The sequence below is a fragment of the Lupinus angustifolius genome, unplaced genomic scaffold (genome assembly GCF_001865875.1).
Source record: "Lupinus angustifolius cultivar Tanjil unplaced genomic scaffold, LupAngTanjil_v1.0 Scaffold_9_18, whole genome shotgun sequence".
Taxonomy (NCBI): domain Eukaryota; kingdom Viridiplantae; phylum Streptophyta; class Magnoliopsida; order Fabales; family Fabaceae; genus Lupinus; species Lupinus angustifolius.
In genome coordinates, this window is record NW_017718119.1 from 7,025 (window position 1) to 25,720 (window position 18,696).

Genomic DNA, 18,696 nt, shown 5'->3' on the forward strand with positions numbered 1-18,696 from the left:
TATTAGAGTAAGTTGTGGGATTAGAGATATTTTATCGTCTCAGACCAATAATAATAAAACAAAAATAATAATAATAATAAACTTTTAAATTTTGTAATTAATATGACATATTTTTATTGTCCATAATAATATATGAAAGATAATATGAGACAACTTTTAAATTTATTGTTGAAGTTGTGGACCATGTACATAATTATTCTATATTATTAGTTGCCATCCAAGTTCTCTCTTACTAGGATAAGGTCTATTTCTTATGTGGGTGTTCTTTCCTGTTTTCTTCCAACTAAGGTTACACTTTTGCTCTTTCTTTCTCTCTCTCTCTCTTGCTTCATAGTCAGGAAAAGTTGCACAGGCTTACACAAACTTCCCACTCTTCACAGCTCTTTTCTGCATCCAATTTGGAATCTTAAGTGCCCAACTTTATGAATTTTCTTTTTCCCATCACTTCCTATGAATCCAATTTATAATGGTCCATTTTCTCAGTTACCACTCACTCAGTCACCACTTTCTAGGTTCTACCTCTTGTGGCATTAATTCTCTTCCAGTCTCAAAGGAGAGAAAGAAAAAAGTTTCTACTTTCTGACACCATCTTTATGGCATTAGTGTTTTAGTGCCTCAAAAATGCTTGTCTTGTATTGACCCATCTAATAAAGCCTTAAACTTTAAGCCTCCCAACACACCATATCTCTATAACACACTTTTGATTTTCTGTCACTTTGAAGTTCCATTAGAAATCATATCATAAAATATAACATCTGTTTTGCTTCTTTGGAATCTTAAAGTTTTATTTCCATGAACAAGGTCCAAATTGAAATTACCATTCCTCACTTGTTCAGATGCCCTATAAGTCTAGATTTGCTTGAAGATCCAGTGACCTTATGCACAGGCCAAACCTATGACAGATCAAGCATAGAAAAATGGCTAGCTTCTGGTAATCTCACATGTCCTGTAACAATGCAGAAGCTTCATGATCCATCCATTGTTCCCAACCATACACTAAGACATTTGATTGATCAATGGCTTCAACTTGGTCACCAATTTGACCCTGGTAACTCTGCAACTATAGATTATTTAGCTTCTCTAAAACACACCCTTCAATCTCATGATTCCAACTTAGAAAACAAGGTCCAAGCACTAGACAAAATTAGAGTTTTGTCTTATGAGTATTGCTCTTTCAAAAAATCTTGTTTCATACAATTGGGTTTCTTGCCTCTACTCTTGGAACTAGTTTTTGGAACAGAATATTCCCAACTTTCTAGTAATCACATAGAGTTCAACGAGGTAGCACTTTCTTGTATTCTAAAATTGTTGCCCCTTGTGAGTTTGGAGCCTTTAAATATGATCAAAGATGAATCAAAGTTCTCAACATTTATGCTATTATTTGAAAAGGGTAGTGTTTCAATCAAGGTTAGTTTGTGTAATATTATAGAGTCAACAGCATCATCATCAAAGACAGAAGATATATGTTACATGCTTGGAAACTCTAACAAACTGGTACAAGAAATTGTTCTAATTTGTCACCAAAATTGTGAACTTTCTAAGGCTGCAATAAAAGCCTTATCAGCATTATGTTCTTTACAATCCAACAAAGAGAGTTTGGTAAGAGCAGGAGCAATAGATGGGATCATAACATACATTTCAGGGTGTGAAACAAAGGAGAAGAATTTGGCTCCATTAGCCATGAATATAATTGAGAAACTCATGGTGCTAGAGAGTGCTAAAGAGGCATTGGTGAATAATCCAAATGGGGTTGAAACTTTGGTCAAAATGGTATTCAAGGTGTGTAACCAAGAGTGTAGTGAAGGTGCTGTTGAAGTACTTTTGATTGTTTGTGATGATTATAGGAATGCAAGAGAAGAAGCTATTGGTGCTGGAGTTTTGACTCAGTTGCTGTTTCTTCTACAGAGTCAGTGTGGCACAAAAACTAAGACAAAGGCAAGAATGCTTCTCAAATTGTTAAGATCAAAATGGAGTGAGGAATCAAAGCAGATTTAGATTGTGAAATGTGAATAATAAATTATCATATCTTTTAATAATAATAATAGATTAGTATTTGATTTGATGAATTTTAAGGTGTGCATTATTTTTGTACTATAAGGGTATTCCTCATGGTGCATGATTATTCATCACAATAAATGTCACTTTCAGATATCAAATACTTGACATTTCGATTACTCAATTAGATTATTTGTACTCATATATAATATACTTAGTGATATATGAATATCATCATCAATTAAATACTCAGTTTTGGCATCATTATTTAGTGCTCTTATTACTATTTGATTGCAACATGCCATCCTAATATTTAATGATGGAAGTATTGAAGTTGTGAAGTGGCTAACGTTTATTGGGCTAAAATGTTAATGGGGTTGTAAGATACTAAAAAAATCTAGGAGGAAAAAAAGAGAAGCATCACTACATGATAAGTTTTTAGTGCAAAATTCAGCATTAGAATGTTTTTGTGTACCATAACAGTCCAATTCTCCATGATTGCTATGTTTGACTGCATTTCTTCACTTTTTTGTTAAGGAAATATTATAGGATTCGTCCCTGTTCATTCCGATAAGTGTTATTCTTAGGAATCAAATATTCAACTTTAAAGATTTAATAAATCTTATACTACTAAATCAACATTGTGTTGTACATAATGTTTTATATGGTATTTTTATTGAAATAAGAATATTTGTTAATATGTTTGTTTGATGATGTTATTTCCTAATAATACTTAAAAGAAAAAATGAATGATGAAAGATGTAATATATAGGTTTGAGATATATTATTCATTTTTAAATATTATTGACTTTTTACATAGACAGTGCATAAATATTATACTTTAATACTTATTGTTTGAAAAAAATAGATATTATATTTATTTATTTTGGTATATAACTTTATCTTATTTCATACATAATTCTTTATCATTCGTTTAAACGTTTCTCAATATAAATATAAAATTTATTATTTTAAAACAATTTTTTATGTAAAGCCAATTAGCCAAATAATAGCTAATAGGTAAGCAATGAGGCATGAGCCACTCTTTTCCCCCTCATTTTTTTCTTCTGGTCTTCGATTCTGATTCTCATTCAGGATATATTTTCTTCGCATTCTAGTCCCTTTAATTTATTCATGAAGTAAGAGAGAGAGGAATAATTTTAATCTGATAGAGCAGATATGAAAATAAAAAGAAAAAACTCACATTAAGTTTATCATGTTAAAGTTAAACTATTTAGTTAAAACATTAAGTTGAGTTTTTAATTAATTTAATAAAATAATATAAACATGAAATTACAAAACAAACTTATATATTTATGTAATATTTTAAAAAAGAGAGGACGACATACCTATGAGCCATTTATTCACTATGAACTTTAATGACATAATATAGTAGAAGAACGAGAAAAACATATTAAGAGTCAAAGAGTATTAATTAGTTTAATAATTATTACCTATTAACATGATTAGTATACAACTGTACTATATATATACATACCGACAAATACAAAGTATTTATGATCTACAGACGTAATATTCTCCACAATCAAAGAATTTGACATGATTATTATTAGATTAGAAATTGCATTTGATTCCACAATATTGTTTAAGATAATTGATTTATTCAAACCGATTTTTACGGAAAAAATAATACTCTTTGTAATGAGAGCCTGCTTCTGAGATTAGTATTTGACAAAATTAAATGTATGAACAACCTTAAATGCACAAGTTATTTTACTTATGCTTTACAATGTAGTAAATGGACATGGTTAGCCACATCTTGTTATTTTTTATGTAAAAGGTAATTGTTGCATTCAAATCATGAGAAACAAGTGGGGTATAGCATTATATTATTGGGTAGGTCATAGTCATATTCTTTCATCTTTGTTGCATCCATTTCTACGGCCTCTTAACATATTGAAGGCACTTTATCTTAGAAACAACATGGAATTACATTCCCGTGATACCAGGAGATCGTAAAGGAATAAGGCTAAGGTTCTCTAAATATAGTTGAATATTCCAAGTGAGTTAGTATATTAAAGATGAGGCGATATATAAGTAGATTAACTCATAAATATTTCTATTTCTAGTCAAGCATGCACATTTAGTGCTTGTTGCAGTATCATCTCCAACCAAGTTGCTATATTGCTTATTTTCCCTCCTTCCATGGATGTTCTAGGCTTGATCCTATTAGATTCTGAGAAAGATTAAAAAGTTAAGAATTCAATTTTTGTGAATAATATTTGTTAAAAATAGTAGTCATATATCTTAAAAGAAATTAGTTCCATTTACCCATAAGATAAAAGTATACTTTTAATCGTACCAAAAAAATAAACCCTCCAATTAAGTCTTGTAAAAAAAACAACCTTCAATTAAGCACTGAAAAATGAATTGTTTGATACATTTACTACCTCTTTCTGTGCTTGCCTGTTTTAATCTCAGCCATCTCTTATTATATATAAATCAATGATTGAAAGTTGTTAGATGATCTATCCTCTACAACTAGTACTATGGACGTGTTAGCCCACTCCCTTGTAAAGGGTCATGATGCTTCTTTTGATTTAATGTTTCAATGAATTGGGAGACCAAACCAAAATGATTTGAAAGGACAAAATACCTTTCCACATTTTCTACTCTTTGTTTGTGTTCCTTTAATTTATTAATTTTCCTTTACAATTTTTTTTCTTCAATTGAAATTTGTTTTTATTCTTATAATGTTATTTATTCAGTGTCATATTATTTTGTATGATAGACAATTTTATTTTACATGAAAATATTCGCAATATAATAATATCTTTCTCACAAGAAGTTTTTGCATATGTAAAACTCAAAATTTTGCAAGAGAAGCCAAAGTATGTAATATCTATACTATTAATAAAGGGAAAACATAAAATAATCACCCATCATGGTGTAATTTTTGTTTTCCTATTTTGCCCTCAATATCTTTTTATTTCTACTAAAAAAACCATATAATATTATTTTCTTATTTTATCCTTATTATCTTCTTATTTTAAAAGTGTATTTAAAAATTGAATATTAGACCAATTGAATAAATTCAACCATAAATTTAGCGCAAAAAATTATATTTGAATTTATAAAATACAAACTATACATTATAAACGATAGGAAAGCGGGTTGACAGGCACGATAGTGCATGTCAACACGCTAGTTCTTATAATAAATATTCTTATAATGAATTAACTTAACAAGATTTTTTTTTTTGAGGGCAGATAAGATGTATGCATGAGTGTGTTGAGATAGTGGTGATTGCCCACCTTATGAAAGAGTATAGTGCATTTTTGTGGACAAGGAGAAACACATATCTTGACCACATTCAATGCTTAGCGAATTAGCAAAACAAGTTATAAAAATGTGCTGATTTAAAAAACTAGTAGTGTAAGACTTTGTTTAGATCATCATATATTATATATGATCACATATTAATAGTTAATATTTTAGAATGATATTATTGAGAGGAACATGTAGACAATTTGAAGAAAATTAATTTTTACCTATGGTATATATAGCTGTCATGCCCGTTGATGGGATTTATGTTGTATGGAATCTCCCTCCCCTCTTTTCCTTATAATTGGTACAAGAAAGGGCCCAAAGAGTTGGGAGATGTTGACTGTACTTACTAAAGAATTCATGAGGTACAGGTGATATAAAACATTATATATTCTATTGTCTCATGGATATAACAAATTATAGGATTCATCTACATCCCTAAGGCCTACCTGAGGGACAAGAATCTATTCTGGGGCTTGGAGTACTAACCTAATTACATTTTGTTATTATTTTTATTAGTGCATTATTATTATATTCTTACGAGTTTGTTATTCTTCTATTTCATCTATTCTTATCTTTCTATCTATATTTAGAAATTGTATCTTATATGTATTAATAATGTATTCTATGTAAAAGTTTGAGAAATAAGATTTATAATTTCTATATGATATCAGATTAAATCTTATAGCTTAACAACAACTTATCGATCCTCTCCATCTTTCTTTTTCTCCTAGTTCCTAGGTATCAGAGCAGTTTCATCTATTATGACCTATCATGTCACTATTCTATTGTTGTTATGTCGAAAATTTAGAACTTCAATTAGTCGCATTCCTTTGTGGTACAAGCTTCTTGTTAGTATCTATTCTTTTCTTTCAATCTCACAATTCCAAATTTCATGCAAAAATCATCCAAATAAATAAATACTAACATGTTCCAATACAAAAATATATCTTAGTTTTATATTTATTGGTTCCTTCTCTCACTAATGATCATGTTAATGATATCTTATCTTCAAGTGATGAATTATATGATCACTAATTTTTTCAATTGATAGTTATTTTGGTGATTATATCATTGAGTTCTTTTCTCACCGACAATCATTCTGGTGGTGCATTTTCTGTCCTAAAACAAAAACACAAAATAATATTTTTTAATTAATATGACATTGACACATGTTTAAAGATAATAGATCTTATCACTACTGGCTAGTGTAATCGGTACAAGAACTTAAGAACAAAGATATGATACTATATATGACATTTAGATAAAGAAAGATTTAGTTATCCTATATAAATTATAAATATGGAAATGCAAACTAAACACAAGAAAAATATATAAGGCAAGAAAAAATCTTCCATCTTTTTAAAAATGGACCAGTAGTAATAAAAAAGGTTAAATAAACATTATTATAAATTTTAGGAAAAATGTATAAAACCACTAAACTTTATGCATTTTTCAAATAGGTATTATAAACTATTTTTGTTTTCTAATCACTCATTAAACTTTATCACTCGGTGAAATTGATCCACATGTTACCTTCTCCTCACTTTTTTTCCTCTTAAAAGGTTCTATGCTACTACTATGTACCTTTCCACACTACATCCTTACTTTTTGTACATTTTATATTTTAATAATTTAATGCTAATTATTGATTGACTTCTATCTTTTGTTATGTTAAAAAGTAATAATCATTCACATTAGAAAGAATTGAAATCACTTTTTCACAATCAGACTATTTTTGTTTCTCTTTCTCGTTTCAATTCATTTCTACTACTACCCTTCCTCTCTCCTCTGCCTCTTCATCTATCACATAGGAGTGCAAGTGTCTAATTCATATAAATTTTAGTGGGTAAAGAGTCAGTAATAATATTAATACTTTCACCTTTGATAACAAAACTTAATATAATCATTTCATCTTCTCTTATTTAGTTGTTTAATTTAAATTAAAGAAAGTATATAGTTTCACATCATTCAATATTTGTATTAATCTATTTATATTATTTAACATTTATTGTTACTCTAAGAATTATATATTTTGCACCTTATCAAAGTTTTGTGATATTTTTCCCACTGAATTTTAATTATTACGGTTCAGATTCTTTGAATTTTAAATTTTCCCTATTATAATTAAAAAATCAAATTCGAAATTGAAAAGGTCATTTCATTTTTTACAACTTTTAAAATATTTATTTTAAAAAAATAAATCACACAGTATCATGTTTCAGTTTCCTATTTTCATTACAAAAATCAAATTCGAAATTACCATTTATTTTCCTTATATGTTTGAAGAGTCAAATACACATGTAACACGTGTGTTCTTAACAATACGAATATACGTGTAACATGTATGTTTTAACTATCTGAATGTACGGGTAACATGTGTTTTCTTAGTAATGCGAATATATGTTAAAACATGTGTGTTTTTAACCATGAGAATGCACAAGTCATATGTGTTCTTAACAATACAAACGCACATGTACATATAATATGTGTTCTTAATCATGCAGCAAAAAAATATCATCCCGTGCGAATGCACGAGTTACTTGCTAGTATATTATTAAATTATACATAGATAACAAGGAAATCGTTGCAATCAGACTCATAATAATAACAATGTAAGTTAATCAACAATGATATTTGAAGAAAACTGTCATCAAAATACAAAATTAATTTAGAAGAAGAAAATAAGTAAATTAACGAGTTAAAAGTAGTTAATTCAATAATATTGTTATATTACAAAAAATAAAATAAAAGTAACAGTTGAGATTAAAAAATTTCATTATTTTTAATTTAACATTATTTCTGCATGAATCAAATTTACTAATAGTTAAAGTTTAAGGGTTAATTAAAAAGAAAAATTAGTTCATACTATCTGTTTATAAAACACATAAAGTTTTTGGTATTTTTATAGACTTCTCCATAAAGTATAATCAATTAAATAAATAAATAAATTCAGGGTGACCAAAGGAGGTCTCAAGACTTCTTAACAATATTATAAATAAATACTATATTTTCCGGTTTTCATCATTATTGATACATGACTGATGAATGATTATACTCTATCGAAATCGTTTGAATGATCTTTTAATCAAATTATTAGTCGATGAGAGAGTATTAGTTACATGCTTCTTAATGGTCATTAAGATTTTAAGTTTCGTGTGACATCAGTAATATATACTATCAAATATTTCTACATCCAATTCTATGTGTGAAAAGTTTCATTGGATCAGAGACCCCATTCGTTACGCTTCAAAAGAAACAAAGATTCATTTGAATATCTCTCATAGAAATTATGCATTTACTTTGAATGTAAGAAAATTGGAAAGGTGAATGGAGATGTGTGTGTCGTATGCAGCTATGCAAGTGGGAATTTGTCTATGTTTTCGGCGCATAAAGTGAAAATTTCAAAATAACAAAATCAAAAGTTATATTCTATATGTAGATAAAAAACTGCACCAGTCAAGCAAATAGGACTATACAATAGTGCTATATTCCTAGATACCGAGAGAAAGAGAAAGTGGTCCATAAATCCAGGGTCAAAAAAGAGGAACCTGACACACTTTCACTCATTCACAACAGCTACCACACAATCTGCTATTTGGTGGTAATGAGAAAAATATATATTGACACCATAAGATATTACACTCTCACAGTGTCACAAGATATTATATAATAATATATGTGTATTAACAATATAAAAATTTATATGTAGCTATTATATTATTTATCGTTCATTTATATTATTATAAAAAAATTAATAATTATAAAAATGAATGATAAATGATATAATAATAATATATCAAAATCATATAATGTTGATGCATACATTTTATTATCAAGATATTACACTCTTTCATAATATAAATGCACGTGCTTAGGCACAATAGCTCTAACCTATAAGAAGTGGTTCCTTTATTTATTTTCAATTATTATTATTACTTATTTGATTTTCCAGACTATCCTCTTATTTATCTTTGATAATGCGATAACTTATCCTCAAATCACGTTGGAGATGGCAACACATAGTGAGAACCGGACCGGGTGGTTCGACTGGTCTGACCGTTTATTGAACTTGAAAATAACTATAGTTTATTATCTTAACCGAATGAGAGTTAGACCGCTTCGAACCTGGGAAATTTCAATCTGACTGTGTTAAACCCAGTTAAATCGGATTAACCAAAGGGAGTAAACCGGACGATTCACTTAAAAATAAGAAAAAATTTGAACACTACTCTAATGGTTCACTTAAAAATAAGAAAAAAATTGAACACTACTCTAATATTTTGTTTTACTATAATTATACATAATTATTAATTACAAAAAGTTTTCCATTTATATATAACTATATATATAGATAACTTATTAATTATGTATAAAATCACCCGATCAGACTGGATGGTTTAACTATTTAAACCCATTAAACCAAATATGAGAACTCTCTCAATTTGACATATGGCTTAGGTTTCACAACGTTTGACAACACTACTCATAGTAGCCATGATAATTTAGACGAACTTGTTGCAAACGTGAACCCTAACACAAACTTATTCGTTGACAATCTGATCAAATACATAGCTTTTTCTTCAAAATCCTTCATAGAAAAGGTATTGAGAGAGGTTGATATTTTTTATTTTTCAGTTATTTAAAGAAGTCTTACTTAGGTTTGTTATAATACTTTTTTACATTGGAATACTATTAACATATATGCCATTCAAACTAATAAATGATTTATCATAAAAAATGAACTAGACTCTCCAGTTATTATATACTACCAAATATACCGTTCTTTTACTTAACACCACTTAATTTGACATGTATGCAAACTTTACTTATACATTTATATCTATAATTTATAATGCGTTTATTTAAATTTTATGCAAAAAATCAAATTTAACCTTACTACTTCATACTTTAACAACTAATATCAAATTGTCCAAACATACACTTTCCTTTTTTTGTAATAAACATACTCTTTTTCTGGAAGAAAAATATGCAATAAAGCAAAAAAATAAATAATAAATGTTTAAATTTTTCAATTGATATGATAGATTTTCATTAGTGCAGTACATCATTTGACATATAGTTTGGGACAGCGGAACTGTTCCTTTTTCTAACCTAAAGTAATTTGCAAAATCTGATAGTTAGCTACATAACAGCAATTACCCCCAAAAACAAGTTTGTCCAATAAACTTGCATCTGATTATTTGATTGTCTTGCGCACCATTTAGTCTCAGGTTGCTCTTAGAGTGATAATGAGTTAGAGCAACTCCATTGGCTATAAGTTATATACGATATGAATATATTATTATATGAACTAGTCCCCTTAACATTAATATCCATGATCTTTGCAAGTCTACATGAAATTAAATGACTCAACAAAAACAACAAAGTAGAAAGAAAAAGAAGGCAATCAGTATATAACATATAACTATTGACAGAAGATAGGAACCTGCAATTTTTTAAGGCTTTAGCAGCTGCTAAATACCCAATAAACTTGTGTTAGAAATCTGACTCTGTCAACGGATTCAACGCACTTCTCTTGGAGATCTTTAACACAATAAGCTGAGTAAAGTAGCCTCTTTAGATCAGCAACAACTACTTGTGGCAGCAGACTGGGGTGGCTTGTCCTTAAATATGTTCTTTTTAACCCCTTTGGAGCCCTCGGCTAAGAGGCTAGGTGTATCCAGAATCTGAGTGCAACACACGACCAGGATAATGTTATGGTTATGGACATCTATGATACTGACATATTGTGTATCACAATGCAATAACATTTCCACATGCCACTAGTACTTTTCTTTATGCCTTAGCATGTGTCTTTATGGTCTGTTTGGCAATTGGTTTTTGAAGAAAAGAGAGACAAAAAAGAGTGAGGAACGATAAAATACACTTGAGACTTTTCCGAGGATCCTAATCCTTCTTCCCCTCCCTCCCCTCGAAAAATGAACTAGCAAGCAGACTCAATATCATGAGAATGAGATATAATTAGTTGTCTACTTTGTGTCAAATGACTACTTTCCCAAGGTTGCACAGGGAAATTCCCTAAAGTAAGAATTCCCGCCTTTCACAATTATACGCAAGGGACATTTCAGGTGAAAATGATTGGCTTATTATGAGAACTAAGAGAAGCAAATCATAACAGTCACATGACTTTTATGTCCTAATCCTAATCACTTATGAATTAATTGATAGTCATGATATGCTCCTCTTACTCTGGTAATAAGGTAGTGCTTTCACTTCAAGGAAGTATTGTTACAGGAACCAGAAGCATATGCAGTATGCACCCAATTACAGGCCAAAGTTTATGTTAGAAAAAGGGCATGCATGTGACTCAACATACCTTCAAAACAAGCTCTTCAAAGCATTGTTGTACATTAGCACGGGTTTTAGCACTGCATTCAATAAACAGGCAACCATATTCCCTGGCAAAGTCTATTCCCTCTTTCTTGGTCACAACTCTATCACCCTCCTGAAAAGCAATTATTATTCACCTGCTCATCAAGACCTCTAATGCAATGAAGAATCAATGGAATAAAAGTAGTAATAAGCTATAATATAAATATATAATGCATATATGTCTGAGAAACAAATGTGACAATCAGCAGACTACAATAACCAAATAGCAAGCAATACTTTTCCCCATAATTTCTATCATAAACATGTCCATACACAAACCACTGATATCAAAATCCTTCTTAGTAGTTTCACCTAAATTTTTTCTTGGACTCCATATGCCTCTGGTAATTGGGTTACCCTCCATCTCATTTACTCTCCTTATTTGGGCCGTGTACAGTTCTTTTCCAAACATGCCAAAACACCTAAGCAAGGGTCTACCATCTTTTCTACAATATGTGCTACCCTAACTTTCTCTGATATATTCATTCTTAATCTTATCTTGTCCAATATATCTATTATTCCAACACAATATTCATATCTATGCTACATAGAGTTTACTCTCTTGTTGGCTTTTTACTGCACAAAGTTCAGACCTATACAAAATACATCATTCATCCATTTCATTAAGATTCGACAAAGTTTATATTGACTATTGATTACCAAACACGATCTTCATCTTTTATCCAGGCTTAGGAACGACTATGTCAGAAACCCTCCTAAAGACCACACACTAACTGCCTGACAAGTGATATCCACATGGAAACCAGAAAAAACTATGTTCCATCCATCCATAACAGATGAAGGGAAGGAATTTCTGAATAAAAGATTGGCATCATGCTCTACCCATAAACAGCATAACCCTCAAGAAGGGACAGTTCTTCCTCCTGCCACTCACACTCTTTAAATTGAATAAAAATAAATTAATCTGAAGACATTGAATAGTAATTTCTCTCCACTAAAGTTTCCTAGGAATTTTTCAAGAATGGAGAGAACTTGGAGTACAAGAGTGACATTGATTTTGAAAAAGTAAAGCATGGAAATCCAACACAAATAGCCCTAAAAATATGTACAAAGCATAGTTACATGGTACGCAGTACAGGTACTTGTTTGTGGTTTACTTGGGTAAATTTTATGAGACATTCTTTATGGGGAACTCATTACCTGGTAGGCAGTACAGCGAATTTGGTATGTGATGCGTGAGGTAAATGAGAGAATTATATAACTATGGTACAAAGATGGGTACACAAAAGCATCTTAACGTGATGGAAGACTATGCCAGCAAGATGAACAGAAAGAATATGAATGTAAACTTCCTAAAACATGATACCTTATCCACTTTGTTTCCAACAAGCATCTTAATGCAGTCTTGATTTGTTGAATAAAGGTCTATTTCTTTTGCCCATACATCTGAGAGATTAGTAAATGTTTCTCGTCGTGTTACATCATAAACTGCATCGGTCAGGGGAACAAAATGAAGATATAAGCAGCAAATCCAAAGCTAAAATTTGTACATTTTCTAATTTTCGAAGACTGTTCAACATTTTGCATCTGATACAGAAAGATAGCCTATTCCTGGGGAATCCAATCCACTTAGAACCAAAGTTCCAGTTTGATCATTGAAATGCCACAGATTAATTAGACAGAAGAGCAATTCACTTCATAATCCAAAGTATTGATATATGCAGAGAAAAATGTTTCCAATATTTACTTGTGGTATCCTTATCAATGTCCGATGCCGACTGTTGAATAAACACATTGTAATTCTAAGTAGCTTTATGATTGAAACCAATTGGGCTTAGCATTTGTGTAATTGGGCCTAGTAGTTAAGACTTACTATAAATGGAAAGTTCAGGTTGTTAATCAACAACCAATTCATTCTATTTCTGTTTTCTTCACTATTCATCACCTTCTTCAATTCTTTCTCTTCTTTAATGCTTTTTCTCATCATTGAATCCAACAGTGGTATCAGAGCCATATAATCAAGGAGCTTGTGGTGGAGTCCCCAATTTTTTTTCTCGAAGCAACCAAGTGACAAGGAACCCACGAAGTTACAAGGAGCAAGATTGTGAAGTATGACTACATCAAATGGATTCAACATGAATCTACCTATCCAAGATGGGAAGAACTTTGATCACTGGAGCATCCAAATGAAGGCTATATTTGGATTTCAAGACTGTCTTGATGTTGTACAGCAAGGGGTTCAAGAGTTGGATGAAAACTCAACCGAAGCAGAGAAGGTAGAGCTTAAAGAGGCAAAGAAAAGAGATTGCAAAGCAATCTTCTTAATCCATCAATGTGTGGATCACTCAAATTTTGAGAGAATATCTGCAGCAACATCATCTAAGGAAGCTTGGCAAATCCTAGATAAGTGTTATTCGGGTGGAGTGAAGGTGAAGAAAGTGAGGCTGCAGATGATGCACAGGCAGTATGAGCTACTACAGATGGAAGAAGAAGAATCTATAGCAGACTACTTCACAAGAATCAGAACCTTGATCAATGTAATGAAAGGTTGTGGAGAGAAGATATATGAGCAAAGTGTAGTTGAGAAGATCTTGAGAACTCTCTCAGCAAAATTTGATCATGTTGTTGTTGCAATTGAAGAATCAAAGGATCTGGACAACTTCAAAATTGATGAGCTACAAGGGTCACTTGAAGCACATGAGCAGAGATTCCTTGAAAGAATGTCAGATAGACAATCTTAACAAGCACTAAGTGCTCAGTTCAAGAAAAAGAAGAGTCTACAACACTTTGACAGATTCAACAAAGAAAGTAGCAAATGGAACTCAGGAAGAAAATTTGATGATGAGAAGCCATACCATACTGGAAGAGGATATCCAAGAAACAATTCCACTGACCTGAGTCAAGAAGTGGAATCAGGAAATGCAAGAAAGAGCAACTACAAAAACAGTGGAAAGAAGAAGAAGGACAAGAGCAGAATTCAGTGTTTTAACTGCAAGAAATGGGGCCACTTTGCATCAGAATGCAAACTCAGAGTTAAGAGTAAAGATGCAGAGGCAAGTCTAGCCAAGGAAGAAGACTCAGATGAAGAAGTCTTGTTAATGGCAGAAGGAGAGGTGGCTGACTTGAAGCTAAGCACATCAGAAGAAAAGCTATTGATGATTAATACTCAAGATGATTATCATTGCTCATCCAATAGTTGGTACTTGAACACAAGATGCTCAAATCATATGTCTGGAAATAAGGAGTGGTTCATGAACTTTGATGACTAAGTAAAGACCAAGGTAAGGTTTGCAGACAATAGCTATATCATTGCAGAAGGAATTGGCAGGGTACTAATAAAGAAGAAGGATGGATCCAAATCCTATATCTCTAATGTGCTCTATGTACCAAAGATGAAGAATAACCTGATAAGTCTAGGCCAACTGCTAGAAAAAGGATACAAAATGAGAATGGAGGATATGATGCTCAAGATCTTCAACAAAAAGAATGTTATGATCATGAAAGCTCCCCTGTCACATAACAGAACATTCAAAATTGGCATCAACTTGGGTGAAAGCAGATGTTTAGAGACTATAGCAGAGGAGACTTGGACTTGGCACCACAGATTTGGTCACCTAAACTTCAAGAGCCTAGAGAAGCTAAGTCAAGAAAGATTGGCCATTGGACTACCCAACATAAGGATTCCTGCTGAACTGTGTGAAGAATGCATCACAAGCAAGCAATCAAGGAATTCTTTCAAACAACAGGTTCCATCTAAAACTACCATGCCATTAGAAGTTGTGTATACTGATGTGTGTGGTCCTCTAGAAGTTCAGTCACTTGGAGGAAACAACTACTTTGTAACCTTCAAAGATGACTTTACAAGAAAACTCTGGATTTTTCTGATGAAGAGGAAAAATGAGGTCTTCAACAAATTCAAGAGTTTTAAGGCAATGGCAGAAAAGCAGTGTGGTAGCAAACTCAANTAAGGAGTGATGGAGGAGGAGAGTATGTATCTCATTACTTCCATGATTACTGTGACAAAGAAGGTATCATTCATGAGATAATAGCTCCATACACTCCTCAGCACAATGGAGCAGCAGAGAGGGTGAACAGATCAATCATGAATATGGCAAGGAGTATGCTCAAAACAAAGAAGTTACCAAAGAAGTTCTGGGGGGAAGCAGTGGCAACAGCAGCCTACATTATGAATAGATGTCCAACAAAAAGGTTGCACAAAGTGACTCCAGAGGAAGCTTGGTCAGGTACTAAGCCTAGTGTTAAGCATCTCAATGGGGCAATTTGCTATAAACACATTCCTGACAACAGGAGAAGGAAGCTGGATGACAAAGGAGAAAAGTTGATCTTTCTAGGGTATCACTCTACAGGGGCATACAAGGTGTACAATCCAGATTCCAATGTCATCACATATAGCAGAGATCTAAGGTTTGATGAAACTCAGGCCTGGGATTGGGAATCAGTTGCCAAACCACCGAACAGAACAAACCAAATGGATATCAGCATCTCACAAGGAACTCTAGCAAGTAACACAGCAAGAGAAGAAATAGCAGAAATCAGTGAGAGGCCTCAAAGACAAAGAAACATGCCTGCAAGATTGAGAGACTATGAAGTCTTCTCTGATACAACAATTACACCAGAAGGAGATCTGGTCCATATGGCCCTCCTAGCAGAGATGGAACCTATAACCTTTGAACAAGCAATCAAGGAAGTCTGCTGGACTGAAGCAATGAAGGATAAGATCAGGTCAATAGAGAAAAACAAGACTTGGGAAATCACATCATTGCCCAAAGGAAAGAAAGCAATTGCAATGAAGTGGGTCTACAAGTTGAAACTCAAACCAGATGGGTCAGTAGCAAAGTACAAGGCCAGGCTAGTTGCTAAAGGGTTCTTACAAAAACCTGGTCTAGACTTTGCTGAAGTCTTTGCACCAGTTGCAAGAATTGAGACCATCAGGCTGATCATTGCAATAGCAAGTTCAAAGAAGTGGAGCTTGAGTCAAATGGATGTGAAATCAGCATTCTTGAATGGTCCATTGGACAGAGAAGTGTTTGTGACACAACCTCAAGGCTTTGAGGTTCCAGGTCAAGAGCAGAAAGTCTATAGGCTAAACAAAGCTCTCTATGGACTAAGACAAGCACCTAGAGCATGGAACAAAAGAATAGATGGATTCCTAATCAAACAAGGGCTCATCAGATGCACGAGTGAACATGGAATTTACACCAAGAGCTCACCTACAAACACATCAGTGATAATATGTTTATATGTAGATGACCTCTTGATAACAGGATGCAGAGATGATGAAATAGAAGGCCTTAAGACAAAGCTGAAATCTGAATTCGAAATGACTGATCTAGGCAATCTATCATACTTCCTTGGAATAGAGTTTGCAAGATCAGAGGAAGGCACAGTAATGCATCAAAAGAAATACATTACAGACTTGTTAACAAAGTTTGAACTGATTAACTGCAACTCATGCTCCACACCAATAGAAGCAGGGAATGTCTTATGCAAAGGAAATCCAGATGACTATAAGGTTGATGCAACACTCTACAGGCAGATGGTAGGATCACTAAGATATGTATGCAACTCAAGACCAGACATCACCTATGGGGTTGGACTTGTTAGCAGGCATATGGAGGACCCAAGGAACTCTCACATGATGGCTGTCAAAAGAATACTCAGATATCTAAAAGGAAGCATCAATCTTTGTGTATTGTTCCCTGTCAACAGAAGTAACAAACCAATCTCAGTGTATGGTTACACAGATGCAGATTGGAGTGGAGACAGAGATGATAGGAAGAGCCAACTGGCTACCTATTTAAACTTGGAGAAGCACCAATCAGCTGGAGCTCGAAAAAGCAGGATGTAGTGGCACTCTCCTCATGTGAAGCTGAATACATTGCAACCTGCTTAGGTGGTTGTCAAGGCTTATGGCTACAATCTCTGCTGGCAGAACTAGGAGTATGTCATGATAACTCTATGCTTCTATTGATGGACAACAAATCAGCAATCTGTTTGGCTAAGAATCCGGTTGCACATGGAAGGAGCAAGCACATAGACACAAAATACCATTTCTTGAGAGATCAAGTAGAGAAGCAGAATCTAAGGCTTGAATTTTGTCCAACAGAGAAGCAACAAGCTGATATTTTCACAAAGCCTTTGAGGAAGGAAAGTTTCGAAAAACAGAGAAAAAAACTTGGTGTTCTAAGTGAAGCTAGCTTGAATTAAGGGAGGATGTTGAATAAACACATTGTAATTCTAAGTAGCTTTATGATTGAAACCAGTTGGGCTTAGCATTTGTGTAATTGGGCCTAGTAGTTAAGACTTACTATAAATGGAAAGTTCAGGTTGTTAATCAACAACCAATTCATTCTATTTATCCTTTTCTTCACTATTCATCATCTTCTTCAATTCTTTCTCTTCTTTAATGCTTTTTCTCATCATTGAATCCAACACCGACCACACCTAATGGGATAGAGCCATAAATGCTTGGTTGTTGTTGTTGTATACTTATCAATGTCCAATGCATAGCAGTTATCTCAAGCAACATGAATTTTAAACTCTCACGATCATATTGAACTATTGAAGTGGCAGTCCAAGATTCATTATAGGTCAAGGAAATTGACTTATACGTGTATAAGGTGCATCAATTTGTAAATAACTGAATAGTTGACATCCTCCATACCATCTGTTAAACACTGGTATCCAAGAATAAGAAAAATTGGAACGAATTAGAATGAATATTGCCCCTAACCCAGAATCAAAGTGATTTTTGTTAGGGTTCTAAGAACTTTATTGAAGATAGGAAGAATTACAATGTAGAAGAAGATAAGAACAATATAGGATTCCATAACCCCACCCTCTCTGATTTCCCAAAATCAGAACAATAGTTTTTCTAACTAACTTACTACCAAAGGTAGCTTTCTATTTATAGGCCTAACCGAATTAATTAACTAAGGGTAAAAGGGGAAGTTTGTTTGCTATTTACTTAGCCAAACCTTCCTTTTCCCTCTTTTATATACATTTCGAATTATAGGCCCTCCCTTACTCCTATCA

The 18,696-nt window shown here is 32.5% G+C and overlaps 2 protein-coding genes across 2 annotated transcripts in view; one reads left to right on the forward strand and one right to left on the reverse strand.

The window, feature by feature from the left end:
• Positions 1 to 238: 238 nt before the first annotated feature.
• LOC109337618 (U-box domain-containing protein 26-like) lies at positions 239 to 2,080 on the forward strand. Its single transcript, XM_019574629.1, has one exon. The coding sequence runs from the start codon at positions 793 to 795 to the stop codon at positions 1,993 to 1,995; it is 1,203 nt and encodes a 400-aa protein (XP_019430174.1). The 5' UTR covers positions 239 to 792; the 3' UTR covers positions 1,996 to 2,080.
• An 8,483-nt stretch (positions 2,081 to 10,563) lies between these two features.
• LOC109337620 (ras-related protein RABC1-like) overlaps positions 10,564 to 18,696 on the reverse strand; it is a 14,213-nt gene continuing 6,080 nt past the window's right edge. Inside the window, exons 5-7 of the mRNA XM_019574631.1 lie at positions 13,007 to 13,128; positions 11,624 to 11,752; positions 10,564 to 10,973 (exon numbers count right to left, since the gene is read on the reverse strand). Of these exons, the coding sequence (XP_019430176.1) occupies positions 10,869 to 10,973; positions 11,624 to 11,752; positions 13,007 to 13,128 (356 nt within the window). The 3' untranslated portion in view covers positions 10,564 to 10,868. The remainder of the gene's footprint in view (positions 10,974 to 11,623; positions 11,753 to 13,006; positions 13,129 to 18,696) is intronic.

Excerpts from the sequence above, each read along its gene's own strand:
- LOC109337618 (XM_019574629.1), top strand. The coding sequence starts at position 793 with ATGAACAAGGTCCAAATTGAAATTACCATTCCTCACTTGTTCAGATGC.